This window comes from Lynx rufus, unplaced genomic scaffold, assembly GCF_022079265.1.
Source record: "Lynx rufus isolate CCGP_SWC_20201006 ecotype Redwood Valley unplaced genomic scaffold, mLynRuf1.p SCAF_4, whole genome shotgun sequence".
In the NCBI taxonomy this organism is placed as follows: Eukaryota; Metazoa; Chordata; class Mammalia; order Carnivora; family Felidae; genus Lynx; species Lynx rufus.
In genome coordinates this window covers 8,963,709-8,984,524 of record NW_025814856.1, presented here as the reverse complement: position 1 = coordinate 8,984,524, position 20,816 = coordinate 8,963,709, and the positions used below count along the sequence as shown (strand labels likewise).

At 59.6% G+C, this 20,816-nt stretch overlaps 1 protein-coding gene across 1 annotated transcript; it reads right to left on the bottom strand.

The window, feature by feature from the left end:
* Window positions 1-1,518: 1,518 nt before the first annotated feature.
* ZSWIM4 (zinc finger SWIM-type containing 4) lies at window positions 1,519-19,912 on the bottom strand. Its single transcript, XM_047096826.1, has 14 exons — window positions 19,517-19,912; window positions 17,343-17,544; window positions 15,343-15,699; window positions 14,590-14,738; window positions 14,348-14,498; window positions 13,102-13,269; window positions 12,216-12,572; window positions 10,375-10,512; window positions 9,801-10,055; window positions 9,109-9,244; window positions 6,860-7,014; window positions 5,472-5,635; window positions 3,905-3,986; window positions 1,519-3,500 (listed from the first exon to the last, which is right to left on the bottom strand). The coding sequence occupies exons 1-14, from the start codon at window positions 19,679-19,681 to the stop codon at window positions 2,641-2,643; spliced, it is 3,339 nt and encodes a 1,112-aa protein (XP_046952782.1). The 5' UTR covers window positions 19,682-19,912; the 3' UTR covers window positions 1,519-2,640.
* Window positions 19,913-20,816: the final 904 nt, after the last annotated feature.

The following is a 20,816-nucleotide window of genomic DNA, read 5'->3' as shown; positions in this document are numbered from 1 at the left end:
TAATGAGGAGTACCCCAAGCCAGGGCCTATTGAACCCAACCTCAGGTGGCAGTGGGGGGTGACCCCGAGGGAAACGCTGGGCATTCAGAGATGGCTGGGGCCCGAGGGTCTTGAGCTGGTGATATTTGGGGGTGGCGGAGAGATAAGGGAGAATTCAGGCCTCAGGTTAGACTTGACCTGCTGGTGTCCGAGAATGCTGGCAGGGAACTCGTGCTGGAGGTGTGCGTGGGTTACGAGGGAATCCCCGGGCCCAAGGGGGACATTTTTGGATGACTTTGAGAGCTGAGGGGCATAAGAAGGGAGCCCCAAGTCCGAGGACGGCATTTGTAGGCAGCTGAGACTGTAAGGGGTGAAGCAAATGCTTGGCACCGAGCCTGCCCCCTCTACCCTCAATCACGCCTCTAGGCGGCGCAAAAGAACACGCCGGCACATACCTGCGGGAACAGGGGAGGCGGGGCAGATGGGACCGTCTCCAATGGGCCCTCTCGGGCAGAGGGCAGTGCCACGAACCAATCGCTGTGCCCAGCGCTGCCGATGCCCCGCCCACGACCGCGCGCGGTCTCGGCGCCCTCTGGCGGTCAGCTCCACCCAGCACTGCTCTGTACCCCGCCTGGCCGCGAAGCCCGTCCTCGCTTGCCCCGGCCCTGACAGTGACCCAGACACACTTGTTCATCTATCCGCCACACCCTAAAGACGGGGGGGGGGGGGGGGGGGGGGAGGGGCGTCCTGCTTCTCAGGGAACTAGGGAAAGAAGGCAACCGAAGGCCTTCTTTGCGGCCCTCCAGATGGCTCACTCCATTTGGGGACTGGAAGCCTCCACGGCGGCGTAGGAATCCAGACACGCCCGGGCCGCGCCCCTCGCTGACCACACCCACCTGCTTTTCTCGCCGACGCCAGAACCCGCCCACCAAGGACGAGTCGAGGCCCGGGATTCCTGTCTTGTGTGTGTCTCCCCCACCCAGGTGCACCCAGCACCCGTCAGGGTCCCCGCTTTCAGCAACTTGGAGACAAGTACCTCCAACATTGGTGTCTGGAGGCAGGGCACCCCCTAGTGGCCTTTCCCAGCAGTTCAAGGGCCATGGTGTCCGAGGTGGGCAGGGTCAGTGGCTTCACCATGGTACTGATCAGGCTCTGCCTTTCCTTACGCTTTGGAACCCCACTATTCTCGGAAATGATATTCTTCCCGACTCGTAGGGCCACTGTGACACGTGTTGTAACAGGTGACAGGTATAAAGCTCTCCTCTTGGGGCTTGCCCAGCTCTCAGCCCTATTATCTACACTACTGCGAACGGATGAAACCAGCAAGCACTCCCATTCCACCCCTCGCTTGAAGCTGTGCCCAAGCTGTGCCGGGAGCAGCCAAGGCTGGAGTTTTTCTGTCCAGGGATCAGGTGGTCCTGGTTCGGGGCGGGGGAGGGGGGTAGGGGACACACCTCAGTCTCAAAATTTGTGTTATTAAAAAAAAAAAAAAAAAGGAAAAAGGAAATACAATATACGGTTCAATAAATAGAAAAAAAGTTACAAAATGACATGATTTTGTCCTTAATTACAAGAGGAGAAAAGACAGAAGGGGTGATTGGTCTGGGACACTCTCCCTCTTCCTCCCTGGGCCAAGGTGGGAAAGGGAGACCCAAGAGAGTCAGCAGCTGAGATTGAGACACAAATAGAAAGGCTAAATGAAGGGAAATAGGGAAAGGGAGAGAGTAAGGTGAGGGGAGGAGCAGGGACACAGAGCAGGAGAAAGAGAGAGCGCCAGAGTCGGAAATGCCAGGATGCCAACCTGTCTCCTTTCCAGATCTGGGGCGGGGAGTCCCTGGCTCTCCTGCGCTCGTCTCCACCCCCCACCCCCCCCCCCCTCCACACACACCAGGTTTGGAGGACAGTGTGAGCCTGGCTCAGTTCCTGAGTTGTATCCAGTGACTAGCAGGTAGGGGGAGGGACAGTAGTGACCCCTTGAGCCTGCCCTGGGACCTTGGCATCCTCGGGAATGGGAGTCCTGGCCGGAAGGGGGTGAGGTATGTGGCTGAGGCCTGAGGCCTCTTCAAATCCTTCAGTGGGAATGAGCCATTGGTCCCAGCTGGGCAGCCTGGAGGAGGCCCTGGGATGCAGAACGGGGCCCCTGAGGCAGTGAGGGGAGGGTACAAAAGGAGATTTAGATGCCCTAACAGGAGTCCCCTGGCCACCCAGAGTGGGGTGTGGGGCGGTCTGCTACGCTGGCTTTAAGAGCCACTTTCTGGAATGTCCTGCCTCGAAGCTCCCACCCCCACCCCCGGTCCAAGCCAGGCCTGCCTGTCTGGGGAGGGAGAGCTTGCCTATTGCTTTTGGGGTGCCCAAGGCGGGGTCATACCGGCTGCCCAAGCACACACCCCCTTCCGGGCCCCTGGGTGGCGGTATGGCTTCTGATCCTCACGTCTCGCACTCACTTGCACACTCCTAGGCACGCGTGTGGCAGGAAGTCACCCCCCTGCCTCCCCGCCCCGCCCCCCCAGCAGGCCTCCAGGGGATGGCAGGCAAGATCTCCTAGCTGCGGCCGGGCTCCTTCCCTGACTTAATACTGAAACACCACGTGGGCCTCCAGCGCCGAGGCCCTGGATGGGGCGCTGGTGCCGCGGAGGCAGGGGTGAAGGGGGCCGCAGCCCCTCAACCGAAGCGCTCCCGCACCAACAGCATGAGCTTTTTCTTGCCCTTGTAGGTCTGTTTGAGGTTCTCCAAGAACTGGGCGAACTGCAGGTGCCCGTCAGGCGCCAACAGGAAGGTCTCACGGGCCTGGCCTAGGAACTCGATGAAGTCACCGTAGTGCCGCGGGCTGATGTGCGTGAGGCGCGAGTGGCTGGTGGCGATGTAGGCCGCCACCGCGGCGTCCAGGAGCTGGCAGAGCGGCGCCCGGTCAGCGCCCAGCGGTTTGGCGGCCCGACGGGCCCCCAGGGGCCCTAGGCCAGGTGCCGAGAGGGTCCAGCGGCGCAGGATGTCAGAGAGCATGGGGGCGCAGTGGATGCTGCGGATGATGAGGGGGACGATGGCAGAGAGCTCGTGGCGGCCCAGCGAGTGGCTGAGCGAGCAGGCCCAGAGCACATCGTTGACGGCGGGGTGGCTGTCCTGGTTGAAGGCGATGCTGAGCTGCGCCAGGGCCAGCGTGGCCAGCTTGTACGCCCGCAGTGGGAGGCCACGGTGCTCCATGTAGCGGGCCACGGTGAAGAGGTGGGCGTGGCCCAGACCGCCGGCCGCGGCGTCCAGCACGATCTGGTAGGCCGCCTCGAAGGCCGCGTGGTTCTTCTCGCACAGGGTGAGGGCGGGCAGGGCACAGTTCTGCGGGTCTTTCATGGCGCACTGCAAGGCCAGGGTGCGCGCACAGGCCCAGAGCTCCTCCCGCCGGGGCGCATCCAGCTGCAGCCGCGACAGCGTGGCGTGCGTGGTGCCCGTCACCGCCACGATGGTGGCAGCCTCCACTGGTGTGAATAAGGAGTACCAGTTCTGCATGATATTCATCAGGGCCTGGGGGCCTGGGGGGAGGCAAGAGGGCAAAGCTGGCCGGGAAGAAGGGCGGGGACTCCCAGGTGCGGGCACGGGTTTGCCCTGATGCGCCGTCCCCACCACCCAGGGCTGAAGACACAACCCCTCTGCCGCCACCCCAAGCCTGACGGAAGCCGCACCCCACCTTTCCAAAGGAGCGGGGAGCAGCGGGGCTGGGTGGGGAGAGGGCACGCTTTGGAGCTGCTGTCCCTTCTCCCAGCCACTTTAGCCTGGCCGGCTTCTGGGCCTCTGTCCAGCTCTGTCCCCCCACAACCCCCATCGCACCAGCCTGGCCCTGAGCTCGGGCTGGAGTCACGGAAAAGGCCCGGCCTCTCTCTCATGCCTGCCTGCCACCATAGGGAGACAGACGGCAGGTTCACTGGGGGACTCTCACCAATCTCTGTGGCACAGCTGACCAGCCAACGCACCATCTCCCTCCGCCTCCAGGTCATGGTGTTCAGGGTCATCCGCATCACCTGCAGCGTGGGAGGGGACAGGGAAGGGGATCAGGGATCCTGAGGGGCCCAGGAGACTCGGAAGTTAAGGGCTGAATCAGTGAGCCACACAATCTGGACACGTGGCCTTGCCTCCTGGGGCCTTAGTTTCCTCGTCTATAAAATGGGGATTGAAGGGGCGCCTGGGTGGCTCAGTCGGTGAAGCGTCCAACCTCAGTTCACGTCATGATCCCGCAGTTTTGTGGGTTCAAGCCCCGCGTGGGGCTCTGTGCTGAAAGCTTGGAGCCTGGAGCCTGCTTCGGATCCTGTGTCTCCTCCTCTCTCTGCCCCACCCCTGCTCATGCTGTCTCTCTCTCTCAAAAATTGAAATAATAAAAACACTAAAAAAATTAAAAGCTCCTGCACAGTACTGGTTGCTTCAAAGCGCTCAGCCCAACGCCAGCCATTACTGTTACTGTTATTGTTGGTGTTATTCTGAGGCCCCACGGAGCCCACCCCAGACAACCAACCAACCTGCCCCTTCTCTCTAGAAAGTTCCATGCTCCTGTCAGATTTCCCCCTGGAGGCCCAAAGCACCTGTCCCACAAGTCCCACCTTCCCTGCTTGCCTGTCCCCCCGGCTCCCTCCCCAGGTCCTGTCTGGGGGCTCTGCCTTCTGAAGGCTCCTAAACAGTGTGTCACATCTCTAAGGGACCCCTCCCTGCTCTCACCTCCCACATACCCCCTGCCATGGCTCCACTCCCCCACAGGAGGTTGTTCTGTTCGGGGCTAATCCCGCCTTCTGCAGCCCCCCTGCTTGCCAGTTCTGGGAAGGTCCCACCCCATCCTGCAAGCCTGCCCCCAACTGTTCCCTATCCTCCTATTTTACTTCGCAAGCACTCTGAGGCCCCGCCCCCTCCGGGTCCCACACCCTGCTTTTGACTCCTCACCTCCAAGCTGCACCCCTGCTGGCCTCTGACTTGCCCCAGCAGGACAGCCCTTGCCCGGGCGGCCCCTGGGGACGGCCCCAACTCGCAGGCCCGGCCTCCGAAGACCTCAGACTCAGAGGTGGCTCCTCACCTTCAGGACCCTCCCCCGGGCCCCGCCCCCTCCGCGGTGACCTTTCCTTCCAGGCCGGTTCCCAGCAAGCCCCGCCCCCAAGCAGGCTCCTTATTGGCTCTGCTCCCTCAGCTTCAGCCCCGCCCACCCAGGGGCCCTAGCCGTGAGCACACCAGCCCCAGGCCCCACCCCAAGCCCAGCACCCTAGGCTCTGCTGCTTTTTGTGGCCCACCGGCTCACCTGCAGGACCCGGGACCCGCATCCTTGTCCTCAGTCACACCTCCAGAAGTGGACTGTCACCTTCAGACTCTGCCACAGAGTCCCTCACTCACAAGCCCACCCCAGCTGGTGACCATTCCCTCATTCCCAGACAGGGCTCCTCGCGGCCCCGCCCCCAGGTGTCGCTCACACGCAGGCGGGGCCTCAGGCAGCCTTTCCCCCCACCCCCCCTCCCCCGACTCCCGCCCACCTGCAGGCCCAGTTCCAGCGCAATGCCCAGCAGCGTGGTGTCCGGAGGCGCGCTGGCAGGGGTGGCCGTCTTGCAGGCGTCCTGGGCCAGCTTGAAGAGCAGGGCAGGCGAGTGGATGTTCTGCTGGATGGAGCCCAGCACGGCATGCAGCCACTTGGGGTCTCCTGGGGTGAGGGAAGGAGGAGGGCAGGGTCAGCACACCTGGCACCAGACCCTGCTGCCGCCGGACCTGTTCACACAGCTTCCTCCCCACTAGGTGCACCCGTGTGAGGAGGGAGAAGCACCCGGCAGTGGTTCCGTAAAGATCCAGACCACTCTTGGTACTTCACCCAGCGGGACAAAGCCACAAAAGGACCCCAAATTGTCAAGGGCATTGATTCTGGACCCAGAGCACCAGGGTCCCAATCCCTGCCTTGCCATTCACTAGCTGTGTGATGCTGAGCAAGGCACTCCACCTTTCTGTGCCTTGGCTGCCCTATCTGTAAAATGGGTTAAACTAACACTATGGTACCTGCCTCACGGGATGGGGAGCCGACACTTGAAAAGCTTTAACAGGGCAAGAGCTATAGAAATGTGAGCTTTTATTGCTGTTATTATCACCGGCCCCGATCCTACAATTCTGTCACTCCACTTTCGGCCACACGGGCCTCCTCTGTTCCTCAAACATACCAGGCACAATCTAGCCTCAGAGCCTTTGAACTGGCTATTCCCTCTGCCTGGAATGCTCTCCAGGCCTGGACTGCACCCTCCCCAGATTCATGGTGAAGCCCGGATCCCCAGGATGATGGTATCTGGGGGTGGGGACTTCCGGAGGCACTGGGTCCTGAGGGTAGGGCACCGTGAGGGCATCAGTGTCCTCCTGAGAAGAGGAAGAAATTGGAGCTCTTTCTCTGCCAAGGGAAGACACAACAGGAAGGTGGCCGTCTGCAAGCCAGGAAGAGAGTCCTCACTGGGAACCGACCAGGCTGGCCCTCTGATCTCGGACTTCCAGCCCCCAGAGCCGTGAGAAAATAAACGTCTGCTGTTTGTCTGGTCTGTGGTTCTGTCATGGAGGCTCCCGGTGACTCGGAGAGCAGATATCGGCCATAGCTCAGGCCTCTTGGCTTAAGCATTAGCCTGCTTTAGGCACCTCTTACTCTCTTGCTTACTGAGTAACATAACTGTTTACCTTGCGCGTGGTCTGCCTGCCCCCACTAGAACGTAACATCACAGGGCGCGGGATTCGGAACTGTGTTGTGTGTCCCTAGCGCCCGGGGCACTGCCTGGGCCATCTAGGAAGTGCTCAAGGAAAACTGAAATCTGATGAAGGAGTAAAAAGGAGAGGGGAGGCGTGACAGAAAGGAGGAAAGAGAAGGCAGAGGGAGGCAGGGGGCAGCCGCTGTCCTCACCCTTGGCAGCTGTCAGCATGGCAGAGGCCAGCTCGCATTGGCGGGTCTCCAGGTGGCCAAGGATGAACCAGCGGGGGAAGCGGTTGCTCATGATGGAGTCCAGCGGGTTGGGGTGAGGTTCTCCGGCTGGAAACGCGGTCTCCAGTACAGGCAGCCTGGGGCAGGGGACGGGGAGGGGGAGAAGTGCAAGATGTTCACCAAAGTACTGCTGATGCCCTTCACAGTTGATTAAATAAACGATACTCTATTCGTATGCCAGGGCCAATAAAAATGTGAGGTTATTTGTGTTCTGATGCGGCCCCCTGTTAGCCTTTCTGTCACCCCTACTCTGTTCCAGGTACCGTTCCCCTCAATGTCCCTCAAATACAATGAAGCACAGTCCGACCTCAGGGCCTTTGCACATGCTGCTCCCTCTGCCTGGAACACTCTTCCCCAGACATCCTTACGGCTTCTTCCTCACCTCCCTCAAGTCTTTGCTCAAATATTTTTCAGTGGGCTCTTCCGTGGACCCTCCCCCCCCCCCACCGTGTGAACTTCCCACTCCCAACTTCTCCCAGGGCTTCTTTGCTATAGGTCACATCTGACACACAATATAGTTTACCTATTAATTTTTTTTTTTTAATTTTAAAGTTTATTTGTTTTGAGAGAGAGAGAATGCCAAGCAGGCTTCATGCTGTCAGGGCAGAGTCCGACACGGGGCCTGATCTCACAAACGGGGAGATCATGACCTGAGCTGAAATCAGGAGTTGGACGCTTAAATCGACTGAGCCACCCGGGCCCCCCTATTAATTTCTTGATTGTCTCTCCCGCCCCAAAACCTCAGCTCCATGAAGGCGGGCATTTGTGACTATTTTACTCACTGCTGCATATCCAGCAGCCGGAACACTGCTGAGCACACAAATGTTTGGGGGAGGACTTTACGTGCCCACTACGGCATATTGTTAACCGGCTCACTCTCTATAGATGTGGTTTATATTTAGAAAGTCCTTCTAAGTTGTCAGATGGGACCAACAGCACGGAAGAGGAGTCAAGACTATTCTGGTTTCAAATATTACTGAAGTTTCCTCAACATGTGACTCTGGACACACTTTAAGTGTGTTTACGTGTAAATTGGGGGTCAACATACTTATTTCTCTAGGTTGTTAAGATTACACGAGGTGATGTGAGCCATGGATTTGGACCAGGGACCGGCACCGTTTCTTTGCACGAGTCTAGACAGCCGGTATTTTTGGCTGTGCAGGCCATTTGGTCCCTGTCCCAACGACTCTGCCACTGCCACGTAAATTAGCCACAGACGATACATAAATGAATGGGCGTGGCTGCGTGCCAATAAAACTTTACTGCTGGACACTGAAACTTGAGTTTCGTATACTTTCCATGGGTCACAGAATATTCTTTTATTTTCAAACACTTAAAAATGTAAAAACCATTCTCGTCTCCTGGGTTGTATGGTTAACAGGTGGCAGGCCGAATCTGGCCCATGGGCTGTTAATTTGCTGGGTCCTGCTTAGATATCCACAGCTCTTCAGAGATGATTCTTTCCAAATATTCTGGAAAGATGCACCCTAAATGGGATCGTCTGAGATTGGGGACAGAATGCACTTTATTTGTTGGGCGTGGCTTAGGACACAGAGGGCCTCTAAAAATTCCGCTGGGGCTCCCGGGTGGCTCAGTCAGTTGTGTCCAACTCTGGATTTTGGCTCAGGTCGTGAAATCAAGCCTGTCAGGCTCTGTGCTGAGCGTGGAGCCTGCCTGAAATCTACCACCCCCCCCACCCCCCGCCCCCTCTCTCTCTCCCTCACCCTCCCTCTGCCCTCCCCTGCAGGCACTTTTTCAATAAAAGAAAAAAAAAGTGCAGGTGCAAGAAAGAGATACAGGATGCATCATGGGTGTAAAAGGAAGACCGACTTTCAATTTCCAGACCATGGGTTTGCCGAAATCTTGATTCTTGTGGGTTAGATAAGCAGAAAGTGGTGACACGGCTTGCCTCGGAAGAGATTTGGGTAGGTTGGGACAAAAATGTCTAGAAAAGGACTCAACTCTGTGCCGTGTGGATATCTCTCAAATTCAAGATCATAACACCCATGCATATTTAATAATCAAAAGCACAGGGCAACCGGGCTGCCAGCGTGAGGGAGACTGAATTAAAGAGGCTGTGAGTTCAGGCGGGAGGACGGGGCTCCAAGGGCGCCTCTCACCCTCCAGTCCGGCCCGGTCCCCTGGGCCAGTCCCCAGCCGCCCCTTCTCACCTCATGGCTCGCAGCGCGAGGCGGTAGGCCAGGTCAGGGTCGTGGGGCAGCAGCGCGGTGAACAGGTAGCGGGCACAGGTGTGCATGGGCACGCTCTCCCGGAAGAGCACCTCTCCGAAGCCACTGAAGGGACCCGCTGCAGGGGCATACTGAGCTCAGCCCCCAGGTGAGGGCTCCTCTCTGCCCCTCCCCAGGCTCTGAGTAGGGGGTAGGCTGGCCCCAGGACAGAGGGGCAGGGGCTGGGGGTTAAAGAGGTCCCGGAGATGGGGGTGCAGGGCCGAGTCAGAAAAGCGCCGGAGAATCCGAAGAGGAGACCCGGCCTCCCCGTTGGTAGGAGGCAGGACTCAGATACGAGACGGGGCTGCACCCGCTCCAGGGGCGGGTGGGGGCCTCAGAAGGCAGGGCCACGGGCAGAGCCAGTGAAGTCCAGCTGGGCATCAGGGACCAGGCTCCTCGATTCCAAGGTGGGAGAGGGGCAGCGCCTCAGAGGCCACAGCGGCTACTGGCTGCCGGAACTTTCTCGGGAGCAGGGCCAAGGGTCGGATCTCACCTTTCAGGCGCTGCCTGCCGAGCTGGGAGCGAACTACGAGGGCGAGGGCCGAGAGCCGGGTCTCGAGATCCGGCAGCAACCGACCACCGCAGGTGGGGGGCGGGACCCCGCCTTCAGGAGCGGGCTGGGGGCGGGGCCTCACCTTCCAGCAGCAGCCCGGCCTGTCTGCGCAGCACCTGCACCAGCCGCTCGTCCAGCTCCACCTCCTCCAGCAGGGCCAACAGCTGCTCCTCGCTGCGCACCACCTTGTCTTGGGCGTACAACCCCTCGGGCAGGGCCCGCTGCTGCCCCAGGCCCAGCAGTGCCACCTCGAGGGCCAGCGCCAGGTAGGACTCCCCAGGGCTCCCGGGCACCGGCACGTGCTGGTAGGCCACCTTCCGCTTCTCGGGGCCCGAGTCTGTGGGACACGGGTTTCAGGTTTCAGGACCCGCTTCCTGGGATCCCAGCGGCTCTTCACCTCAAGCGGGGGGCCTGGGGGCTTAGGTTTAGGGGGAACCCAGCGGCTCCCAGCTCTGACCAGACACTTCCTACCAGCAGACACGTAGGTCTATGGTGGTGGCCTCGCGGTCAGCAGAAGCGGAGTCTACGGGCTGCTGGCACCGGTTAGGGGGTGTGGCCAAGGATAAGGGTGCGGCCCCACTTTCTTTTCTTGGGGTGCTGGGCCGGGGAGGGTGGGGGGATGCCCCTCTTCCTCCCAGGGGCCCCAGTGTAGGCACCTGGGTAAAGGGCGAGGGTTTCCTCCTCCAGGCGACAGGCCTCCAGGAGCGCCCTGCAGAGGCAGCCAATAGGGTCCAGGGGGTGGCCCACCCAGCCTTCCGTGTTGGTGATGCAGGTGTTCCCTTTCTGCAGCAGCTCTGCAGGCAGTATGGGGGGGCTCAGTGCCTGCCCCTCCACAAGCCTAGTGGGGGGGGGGGTTCTGCCCTTGAACCCCTAGCCCGGCCTCCCAGAGCCTGCCCACTGCCCACCCACCCCGCAGCCATCTTCTCTGCCCCCTGAGCTCTGTAGCAGCCCTCACCTCCACAGCCTTGGCCTCCTGTCCCACAGCCAGACCTAGGCCTGGCAGGTCACAGGATGAAAACTGGGTGCTTTCTGAAACACCTAACCGGTGCCATTCTCCTCTTCTTAATCCCTCCCATCATTTTCCATTTCACCCAGCTGTCCCGACCCCACGTGGCCACCTGCCCCATCCAAAAGCCCATTCTCCGATCTCCTCCCACTCCTGCCTCTGGGATCCTGCCCATGTTGTTCTTCTACCTGAAACACTGTCCCTCCCTCCTGTTCCCCTGGAAAACCACAATACATCCCTAAGATGTACAGCTCTCAGTGGTTCTGTGGCAGGGCGGGGTTTCTCTGTGCCTCTAGGCCAGGCCAGAACTCTGCCGGGGTCCCAGATCCCCCAGGTTCCCGTTATACCCTGGGCTCAATTTCCTGATAAGTTGCCCTCCTGCCTCCCCATAAGCCAGTCCACAAACATGTTCTTTTTTTGGCCCATACACTGTGGCTTTTTTTGGTCCCCCTAATACGAATTTGAATTTGGTGCCCATGTTTAAAAATTTCAGTAAATTGGAGCACGTGGGTGGCTCAGTTGGTTAAGCGTCCAAATTCGACTCAGGTCATGATCTCACTGTTGGTGAGTTTGAGCCCTGCACCAGGGTCAGCGTGGAACCTGCTTCGGATTCTCTCTCTTCGCCTCCCCCCAACCCCCCCCCCCCCGCCACTCACTGTCTCCATCTCCCAAATGAATAAACTTAAAAAAAAAAAATCAGGGGTGCCCGAGTGGCTCAGTCCGTTAAGCGATTGACTTTGGCTCAGGTCGTAATCTTGCGGTTTGTGAGTTCAGGCCCCGCATCGGGCTCTGTGCTGACAGCTTGGAGCCTGGAGGCTGCTTCGGATTCTGTGTCTCTCTCTCTGTCCCTCCCCTGCTCACGCGCTATCTCTCTGTCTCTCAATAACAAATAAATGTTAAAAAAAAATCAGTAAATTTGCACATCATACAATCCAGATTTCTGGCCTGTCTTGAAAATCTGGGCACACTGGGTCAACGTTCCTGAAAGACTTGTGGCTGGTGCACCCATCCTGTTCCACGGGAGCTGGAAGCTTAGAAACTACAAGTCCCAGGCTCCTTTGCGTGAGGTGCAGAGGCTGGGAAAGGATGAGGCTCTTCTGCAGCCTCCATGAGCAGGTGTGTGACTGTGCAGGGCACAGACACAAGGGCTTGCCAGAAGGTTCCGAGTGTCCTCCTGGAGGCAGCCCACAGTGCAGCCACAGGCTGCTGAGCTCAATGTCAGCAGTTTGCTGTAATCCCTGTACTTCGGAAGTTCAGGTTCTTGAACCTAAGCAGTGGTATCCCTGACTCTTAATGCTGCAGCCCCTCCAGTAGTTTTGTGAGGCCTCAATCCCCTGTATTAAATTCTTTTCGGTTCCCGACACCTTCGGCTGATCTGGCTTTCCCGGTGGGACCCCGAGCGGTACCCACAGATGTCAGGGTTGCCACAGTGCCCAGCAGTCGGCATTTGTGTCTAGAGCCCCAGGGTAGTGTGACAGTTGTGGCACCCACCTTTTTTCTGCTGCTTGTAGCTTTCAAGCTGATGCCGTCGCTGCAGCCGGAGTGAGTTGACTATGGCCCCTGCCAGCCGCAGGGCCTGACGGGGGTATCCATGGGCACGCAGGGTGTCCACACGGGCGCACGCGGTGGGGAAGGGCTCACCCAGCCACAGTGGGCGGCCCTGGGGGTCAAAGGTTGGCTTTTCACCGCCCATGGTGCCTGTGAGGCTGGGGCCGTAGGAGTCGCTGGCCAGGATCCTCTGCAGGTGAGTGTCGCTCCAGTGCAGCGACCCAGCCTGCAGGGCGCGGCCGAAGACGGTGTGGCGGGAACCTCTAGCCCCCACCTCCTCTTCCTCCTCCTCCTCTGGGCCTGCGGGAGAGGCGCCCAACATGGCCCGGTAAGGGGGCCTAGCACTCGGGGCTGAGGCCAGCTCCCCTGACTGGGTGCCAGCTGGGGACTAGACTCTGGGCTCAGTGATGGCTCTGTTGGAGGAGGTGTTACAGCCCTCCATGCCAATGGACAATGGAGGTGGAATAACTGTCTCTCTGTCCGTCCTGCCCCTTCCCTGGACTCCATTCTTCACTTTCTCCTCTCTCTCTTCCTCCGTCCCTCCATCTTGACTCTACCTGTCTCTCTCTTCTCAATAGCTTTTTCCTTTTCTCTCTGTCCCCCCACCCCTGCCTCCATGGCCGGGAGAGCAGCCCAGAACTATAGGCGCCTTAAACATTTCACTTCCTGTGACTCAGGCTGCCTGCCGCCCCTGCCTGGGCACTCCCTCCCTCCCTCCTGCTGGCAGGGGCTGGGGGCCCCTCTGCTCTCCCCCAGAGCACCGTGATGGGGAGAGACTGGGCACCAGGCCAGCTTTTTGCAGGGGGAATGGCAGGGACCCCTCTCCTACCTCGGCTGAGGGTCACGGTGGGCTGCAGGCTGGGCTCGTCAAAAGAGTAGTTGCCCTCTTCCAGCGGGCACACGTCCAGCTTGTCCCACTTGCCAAGCAGCTGCAGCCAGCTCACTCGCTCCTCTGGTCTGCAGTGGGGGCTCAGGACGACACACACCCACAGGGCCCCTGGGGTGGGAGGGCGTGTGATCAGTGTGGGCACGAGGCAGGCTCAGCGTTCATGCCAATAGGAACGGGCACACACCTGTGGAGTGCCTAGTGCGAGCTGGGCACTGGTCTCTGCTGACCCCTCATCGATAGTCTTTTCACCTTACAGCCCAGAGAGGTAAAAGCAGTCGCTCAAGGTCACACAGCTGGGAAGTCAGGACTGGAACCCAGACTCTTCCTCTTGCTGTTTTTTTTTTTTTTTTTTCCCTATAGCACTTATCACCATCGGTTTACAGGGGTGAGCAAACTACCGCCCGTGGATAAAATCGAACCTGCCACCTGGTCTGAACGGCCCGCGAGCTACGACTGACTTCTATGTTTTCAAATGGTGAGGGAAAAATAAATCAGAAGAAGATTTTGGGACCTGTGAAAATTACGTGAAATTCACATAAATAGCTGCTGTAAACAAAACTGTATTGGGACGTTGCCACGCCCATCTGGTGATATGTCAGGGGCTACTTTTCCACGACAACGGTCAAAACTGAAGCTGTGGGGGCGCCTGGGTGGCACAGTCGGTTAAGCGTCCGACTTCAGCCAGGTCACGATCTCGCGGTCCGGGAGTTCGAGCCCCGCGTCAGGCTCTGGGCTGATGGCTCAGAGCCTGGAGCCTGTTTCCGATTCTGTGTCTCCCTCTCTCTCTGCCCCTCGCCCGTTCATGCTCTGTCTCTCTCTGTCCCAAAAATAAATAAAAAACGTTGAAAAAAAAATTAAAAAAAAAAAAAACACAAAACCTGAAGCTGTGACAGAGACCAGTGCCCCGCAAAGCCAAAGCCACAGACAGTCGCCCTTATGGAAAAGGTGTGGTCAGAGGGGGTGGTAGTATTTGATAGGATTTTATAGTGTTTAGTGTCAGCTCCAAGAGGGCAGGTATTTAATCTTTGTTTTCTGCTGCAGCCCCAGCACCCAGTACAGTGCCTCTTACATCAGAGGGGCAAATGAGCAGAGAAAGGATTCAGGGGCCAGACCCTAATGTCAGGGCGGGCAAGACCTGGCTTGCGGGAGCCCCGGGTCCAGTGCGCCGCCTCGGAATAGGCCTTACCCAGCTCGTCCCACAGCTGCCGGCACTTGTCGGTCATGCCAGCGCCCTGCTGCCGCCACAGGGCCAGGCGCGGGTCCTGCAGGAACTGCTCAGTCATGAGGATCAGCATGCGCGCCCCGTTGGAGTCCCGCATGCGCAGCATCTCCCGCACCTGTGCCGGGATGGGGGCGGGGCGGGGTGGTGAGGAGGGGGCGGGGCGCCGGCACCTCCCAGGCCCCGGCCCCGCCGCGCCTGCGCAGCACCTTGCAGAACATGGAGCGCAGCTGCTGGCTGGCGCCGTAGTAGCCGCCGTTGGATAGCAGCTGCTTCACCTGCTCCTGGATCTGCTCCTCGTCCAGGTGCCAGCAGTTGGCATCCTCGATGCCCGCGCCCGCTGTGGGGTCTGGGGCACCTGCGGGGACGGGGTTTCCAGTCTTCCACCAACTCCCATCTGTCCACCACCCTCGGTCTACCTTGATCCTAATCAAAGCCCATCCCCCCTCACCGATGCGGTCAATACCACCCACTCCCCATTCACCCACCATCCTACATGATCATTCGCTCACCCAACACCCCACCATTCCCAATGGCCCATCCATCTCCCTACCGTCCATCCTACGCCACCCTCTCCCAGCCCCCTGTAGCTCCAAACCCTCCCGGAGCTCACAACGCCTCCTGGTCTGTCTCCCACCCGACACCCACCCACGTCCACATACCCTTCATGCCCTCCACCTACCCACACGCAGGCCTGCTTCTGTGATCTTGGCGCACCCCCACCCGGGGGCTGAATCTCCCGGTTGGCTGATTCCCAACCATTCACTCATCTGCCCGGGGCCAGGTCAGATCCAGGATCTGCACTTAACTGGGTGTGTGACCTTGACTTCAGGCCATGGCTCCCCACCCCGACTCAAGGATCCGGGGGACCTAAGGATTCCATGGCAAATGCCTGCCTCGAGGCCACCGAGGTGGCTGCAACTGGGGCCGCGCCGCCCCATCAGGCCCCCGGGTGCCCTCACCGTGCACCAGGTTGATCTCGGAGCCCAGCAGGAGGATCTCATCAGCCAGGCGCTGGGCAGTGGGCAGCACCTCGGTGTGGTGGGCGCTGATGAGGTACTGCACGAACTTCTGCAGCTGGTCTCGGTTCATCTGGGACAGCGTCTCAGAGATGGGCAGCCGCAGCTCCACCTGGCGGGCGTGCCGAATTCGGTAGAGCGACAGGGCCACCACGTGGGCGCAGTAGAAGAGGTCCCGGTTGTCGCAGCCGCAGCTCACAGATGTGATCTTGCAGCGGTCAAAGCTGATGGAGACGTGGTAGAGGCGCTCGGGCTCTCCGGGGCCCCCGGGCTCCCGGATGTTTCCGCTCAGATGGAACCCTAAGACCAAAGCCAAACCAGCCGCCCGCTGTGTCACCCGGGAGACAGGGGTGCTGTCCATGGTGCAAGGCAAGACCCGGATGCAAATCCCCGCGGAGTAACCTAGAGCAAGCCACTTAACCTCTCTGTGCCTGGCTTCCTCATCTGTCAAATGGGAGTGAATAGTGACATCTTCCTCATGCCTTTGTGATGAGGATGAAACGAGCTAGTGCTTGGTAAATGTTTAGAACACTCACTGTAGGTATATAGTAAGTCCTAAATAAATGCTGGCTCCTGTTCTAATTCTGAAGAATATTATAATGATGACGTTGAAGGTGGTTTTCTCGGCCCTTGGTTACCGTGGATACAGCCTGGGCTCCGGGGGCCCTGTAACTTCCTGGGAAGATGACAGAGGCCTATGACACTTGGGGGTGAGGGGCCGATGTGGCAGGCGAGGGGCCAGGTCATCCCATCACCCCCTGCCCCTCCCTGGCCCCCGGGGAGCCCAGATGCCAGGCTTATCCAACTGGTTGGGCAGCTCAGGCCCCAGCTGGCCCTGGCTGCGTCACGCAGAGAGACAGTGGCACAGAAACAGTGGCTTCCTCATACCGGCTGAAGATGGCCGAGCCTGGGGTGGGCTGGGCCATGTCGAGGCAAGGGGGCCTCCAGGCTGCCAGGGTTCAGGGAGGACTGTCTTGGCCAAGCCCCTGCCTCCAGTTAGGAGAAGCGGCGCTCCAACATGAGAGGTGTAGCTTTCCAGGGCTTACCCGCTTTCTGGCTCGACCTCTACTTGTCTGCTCCTGAGCCCCGCTGCGTGGGGTCTAGAATCCTCTTTCACCTCTACTTCCAAACCTCTGCCCCCTACCCTCACCTGGACCCCACTGCCTGAGCCCTAAGACCACCCCTCACAGCTGATCTCAAGCTTCTACTCTAGGCCCCCACCTAAGCCTCGTTGCCTTAGGTCTGAGACCGCCAGACCTCTGGTGAGAGCTCCCCCGAGTCCCTCTGCCTGAGGTCCAAGACTCCTTCTCACCTCTGGCTCTAGAGCTTTGCCTCCAACCCTCACCTAGCCCCTGTGTCCTGAGGTCTAGGATCATTCTCACCTTTGGCTCTAAACCTTGGCCCTAAAGCATCACCAGGTCCCTCTGCCTGAGGTCTGAAACGTCCCCTCCTTCTTGTTTACAATTGCTCCTTGACGCCTGCCTCAGGAGCGTCCTGGCTGAGGACTCCAGGGCCACCTTTGCCTTTAGCTCAGAATCCCGTACCCACCCCCAAGTGGACTCAAAGCCTGAGGTCTAGGGCTTTTCATCACTCTGTCTCCACCTCTACCCCAATCCCCATAGTGGCCCTCCACCTAGGATCTAGAAATAGCCTCAGCCCTCAGCCCTCAGCTGGTCCTTGCTGCCTAAGTTCTGGGACCTTCCTTCCCCCGCTTTCTAGTTCACCATCCTTCCTCCCAGCCGCATCTAAGCCCGCTGCCTGAGGTCCAGGCAGATCTCTGATCCTTAGCTCACAATTTCTTGCATAATCCTTCCTGGGCATGGAAGCCAGACATCTGGAACCTCCCCTCGCCCCGGCCCAGGCCTCCCTCCACTCCCTCCTCCTCCTCCGCGCCTGCTCTGGACCTCCTGGCCTCCCCGGCAGGGGTGGGGGCCAGCACTCACCCACTTGCAGCACTCGGTCTACGGCCCCGCTCTGCAGCAGGTGCAGCCCGCGGGTGAAGGGCACCCGGGCATCATGCTCGCCCTCTGGGGGCTGGTAGCCCAGCGACGAGTACATACATATCTCCCGCTCGCTGCGTGGGAACGACCAGAACACAATGCGCTTCTGGACCGGCTCTGGCACCCGGGAGAACCGCTCCTCAACCTGCGGGAAGGGCCGGTGGGTTAGAAACCCCGGCTCGAACCCTGGCTTTTGCCGCTCAGGAGTATGACTTTGGGCAAGTCACTTTGCCTCTCTGTGCTTGTTTTTTCAAATGTGATGCGGGGATGTTAACAGCACTGCCCTCCTGAGTATCACGAGGATTAAATATTCATTTACATATGTAAATACGTTTACAATAACTCCTGGCCTGTACTTAGTGTTCCAGAACTTTCTGCGACCTCCCTCCTGGATACCAGGTCCGGGGGTCCTGCTGTAACATAGACCCACCTCCAAGGCTTCGAAGGGGCAAGAGAAAGGGAGACAAAAGCGATAAGAATAGTGATCAGGTCTCCATTTTCTCAGCCTACACTGTGCTAAATGCTTTATGCATGTGATTTCCCATAATTTCCATAGCAACATCTCAGTGATACTGGTTATCATCCCATTTTGCAGCCTGGAGACTCTGAGGCTCAGAAGTGGGGTGAATTCACTTGTTCAGTCTCCCAGCTGGCAAGCTCCAGCTACCAAGACAGGCTCTGTTCTCAGTTTTCAACGGCCCACAGGAAGGGAGGGGTGTCCTCGTCAACCCGTGGGCTCTGGGCAGTGAACCAAGCCGACTGAGCCTGCGTTCCAATCCGGGCTTGCTAACTCACGGGCTTTGTGACCTTGGGCACGTTTCTCAACCTCTCTGTGCTCCAGTTTCCTCAAAGTGGGAGGGAGAACGACAAATCCCAGAGGGCTGCAGAGGACTCCATGAGTGAGAGTTTTCCTAGCACCAGGCCTGACCAGGGCAGGTACGTGGGAGACCCAGAGATGGTTTAGGATTGTGAGGGGTGGCAGCCTCCCAGAGCCCCCAGTCCTGGGTTTCTGGGGGAAGTGGGTGGGCCAGTGACTGGCTGAGGCCTTGGGGATGGTTTGGCAGATGACTAAGGAGGGATTTTTCCAGGCCGTGAATCAGAGCCTGCCCCATCCCCACTTGGCGGCCCAGACTCATCAGTCCTGCAGACTTCCTAACTCTGGAGAGGCCAGGGAGCAAAGAACACCCCTCAAAGCCAGACAGAGGACAGAACCTATGGGGGCTGCAGAAGGCTTGGTCAGATCCAGGCCACATCTCCACTCTCCAGAGGCCCACTCTGAGGCTGGAAAAGGGGACTCTAACCTCACCAGCCCTGGGGCATCATGGCAGAGCCCTCAGAAACTACAGAGGTAGGGTTCCAGTGCACCTGTCCAGGTACTGTGACCCAGGCCTCGCCCTGCTGCTGATCCCCTGGAAGGACTGGGATGGCTGGGGGGTGGGGGGTAGGGGCGGGGGCAGAGGGAGGGCGAGCACTGGGGAAATAGGGGGATGTGGGAGGGTACCCTCACCCTGGAGGGGTTGGGCAGCCCCAGGTGGGAGGTGGTCTCAGAGGGAGGGGGGGCAGGACCCCAGGGAAGGAGCTGGAGGAGGAGGGGGGTTCCCCAGGAGACAGGTGGGTTCTGGAGGCACGGATCAGAGACAGAAAGGAGTATCTTGAGGCTGGGATCTGTAGAAATGGGGGGGGGTTCTACTGGGGGTGTGGGGCAGCGATCTGGGGTGTCCAAGTGGGGGCGGCTTACAGGAGTTGGAAAGAGGAGTGAGGATTGAATGGGGTGCTGAGGATGAGGTGGGAAGAGAGGGACTACGGGGCAGGAGGAGAAGGAAAAGGAAGTGTCCTGAGCTGGGATCTAGGGCGCTGAGGGCATCTCTGTTCTTGTGGGCTGGAGGGCAGGGATGGCAAAAGGAATGGGGGCGGGTCACAGGGCTTGAAGAAGTGAAATGGGAGGATGAGGGGGTGTTTCGGGGCGGACTTAAGGATCCTGAAGGGGATCTCTCTCTGGGAGTGTCTCATATGGGGGCAGGTCCGAGACTGGGGGTTGGGCAAGGGGAGGAGAAGGCAAGTCGGAGAAGGGGCTGGGGGTGCGTCCCTTCCCCCCTCCACCCCCCCGCCCCCGTCACCTGCTCGAAGGCCCAGCTCTCGGCTACTCGCTTGGCGCTGAGGTCCAGCAGCGCCTCGGGCCGGCCCTGGCCGCGCACGGCCCCGGCCCCGGCCCCGGCCCCGGCATCGCGCTCCTCAGGTCCCACGGGGCAGCCCCGGCTCCGCTTGGCCGCAGGGGGGTCCATCGGCCGGACCGGGGCCGGGGCGGGGCCTGTTGGGGGGTCGGTCCGATGCCCGCTTTGCTTCGCCGGATCCCGCGCCCCCTACCCGCCTTCCAGTTCGTCTTCCGCGCTCGGCCGCCCCGGGACCCCAGCCGCACCCACCCCCGCCCCGCGCCGGGCCGGCCGGGTGATGCGGCCCCTTTAAGACTCTTCACAACAATGAAGCTGCCTCAGTCGCCGCTTTATCCTCCGCCGTCGTCCCGCCCCCGCCGCCCGTCCCCATTGGCCCCCCCCTCGGCCTCCGAGGCCCTCCTCCACCATTGGCTGCACCTCCAGACTCGTCCCTAAATTCTCGCTGTTCATTCGTTGTATGTGCTGCCTGTCTTTTGGAGGAAACCCAATCAGAGAGCTCATCGGGCTGCGCTGTCAATCATGGGGCACCTGCGGCCAATCACAGTAGGAGGACCCCCGCGGCGCAGGCCGTACGCGAAGTTTCGGGGCGGGTCCTGGGTTCATTCACAACATTCCTCTCCCGCCCCCCTCCGGCTGGACAGCGCGCCCCGGGCAGCTGGGGCTGCGCCCACACACGGCTTTGTTTACTGAGGGTCGCTTCCGGGCTCCGCAAGGGGACAATCAACAAGGCTCGGCCAGGGAGCGAGACTGAGCGGCGGGATTCCAGGGCAGCAGCTCGGCCCCTCCTCCCTCTGGGCTGTGTGATGCGAGAAACTCTCTCAGCGTCTCTGGGCGCGGAGTCAAGTTTTGATGTTCTGGGGGATGGCGGGGCGGGCGGGGGGCGGGGAGGATCACAGTCTCCTTGTAGAGCTCATGGGGGCTGCAGACCTCCTCTCTAGAAATAGAGCTCAACTCAAGCCCTAAGAGAGGAACCCCTAATCCATTCTATGCCCTGAACATTACGTTGAGTCATAGGCAGTTGCTGATTTTCGACCGGTTTGGACCGACTAAAATGGCAATTTCGTAAGATTTAACTAATACTTGTCGAATCCGATCACCTCTAATTGTTTTTCCGACCCATTTTGTCCTGGACACCGTCTCTCGCCCGGAAGCCGCCCTTGGTCTTGATCGCCGGCCCCGCCCCCACGGCCCACGCCATCCTTCCTTTCCCCTGTCCTTAGAAAACCCGACGTTTCCCCTTCGGCAC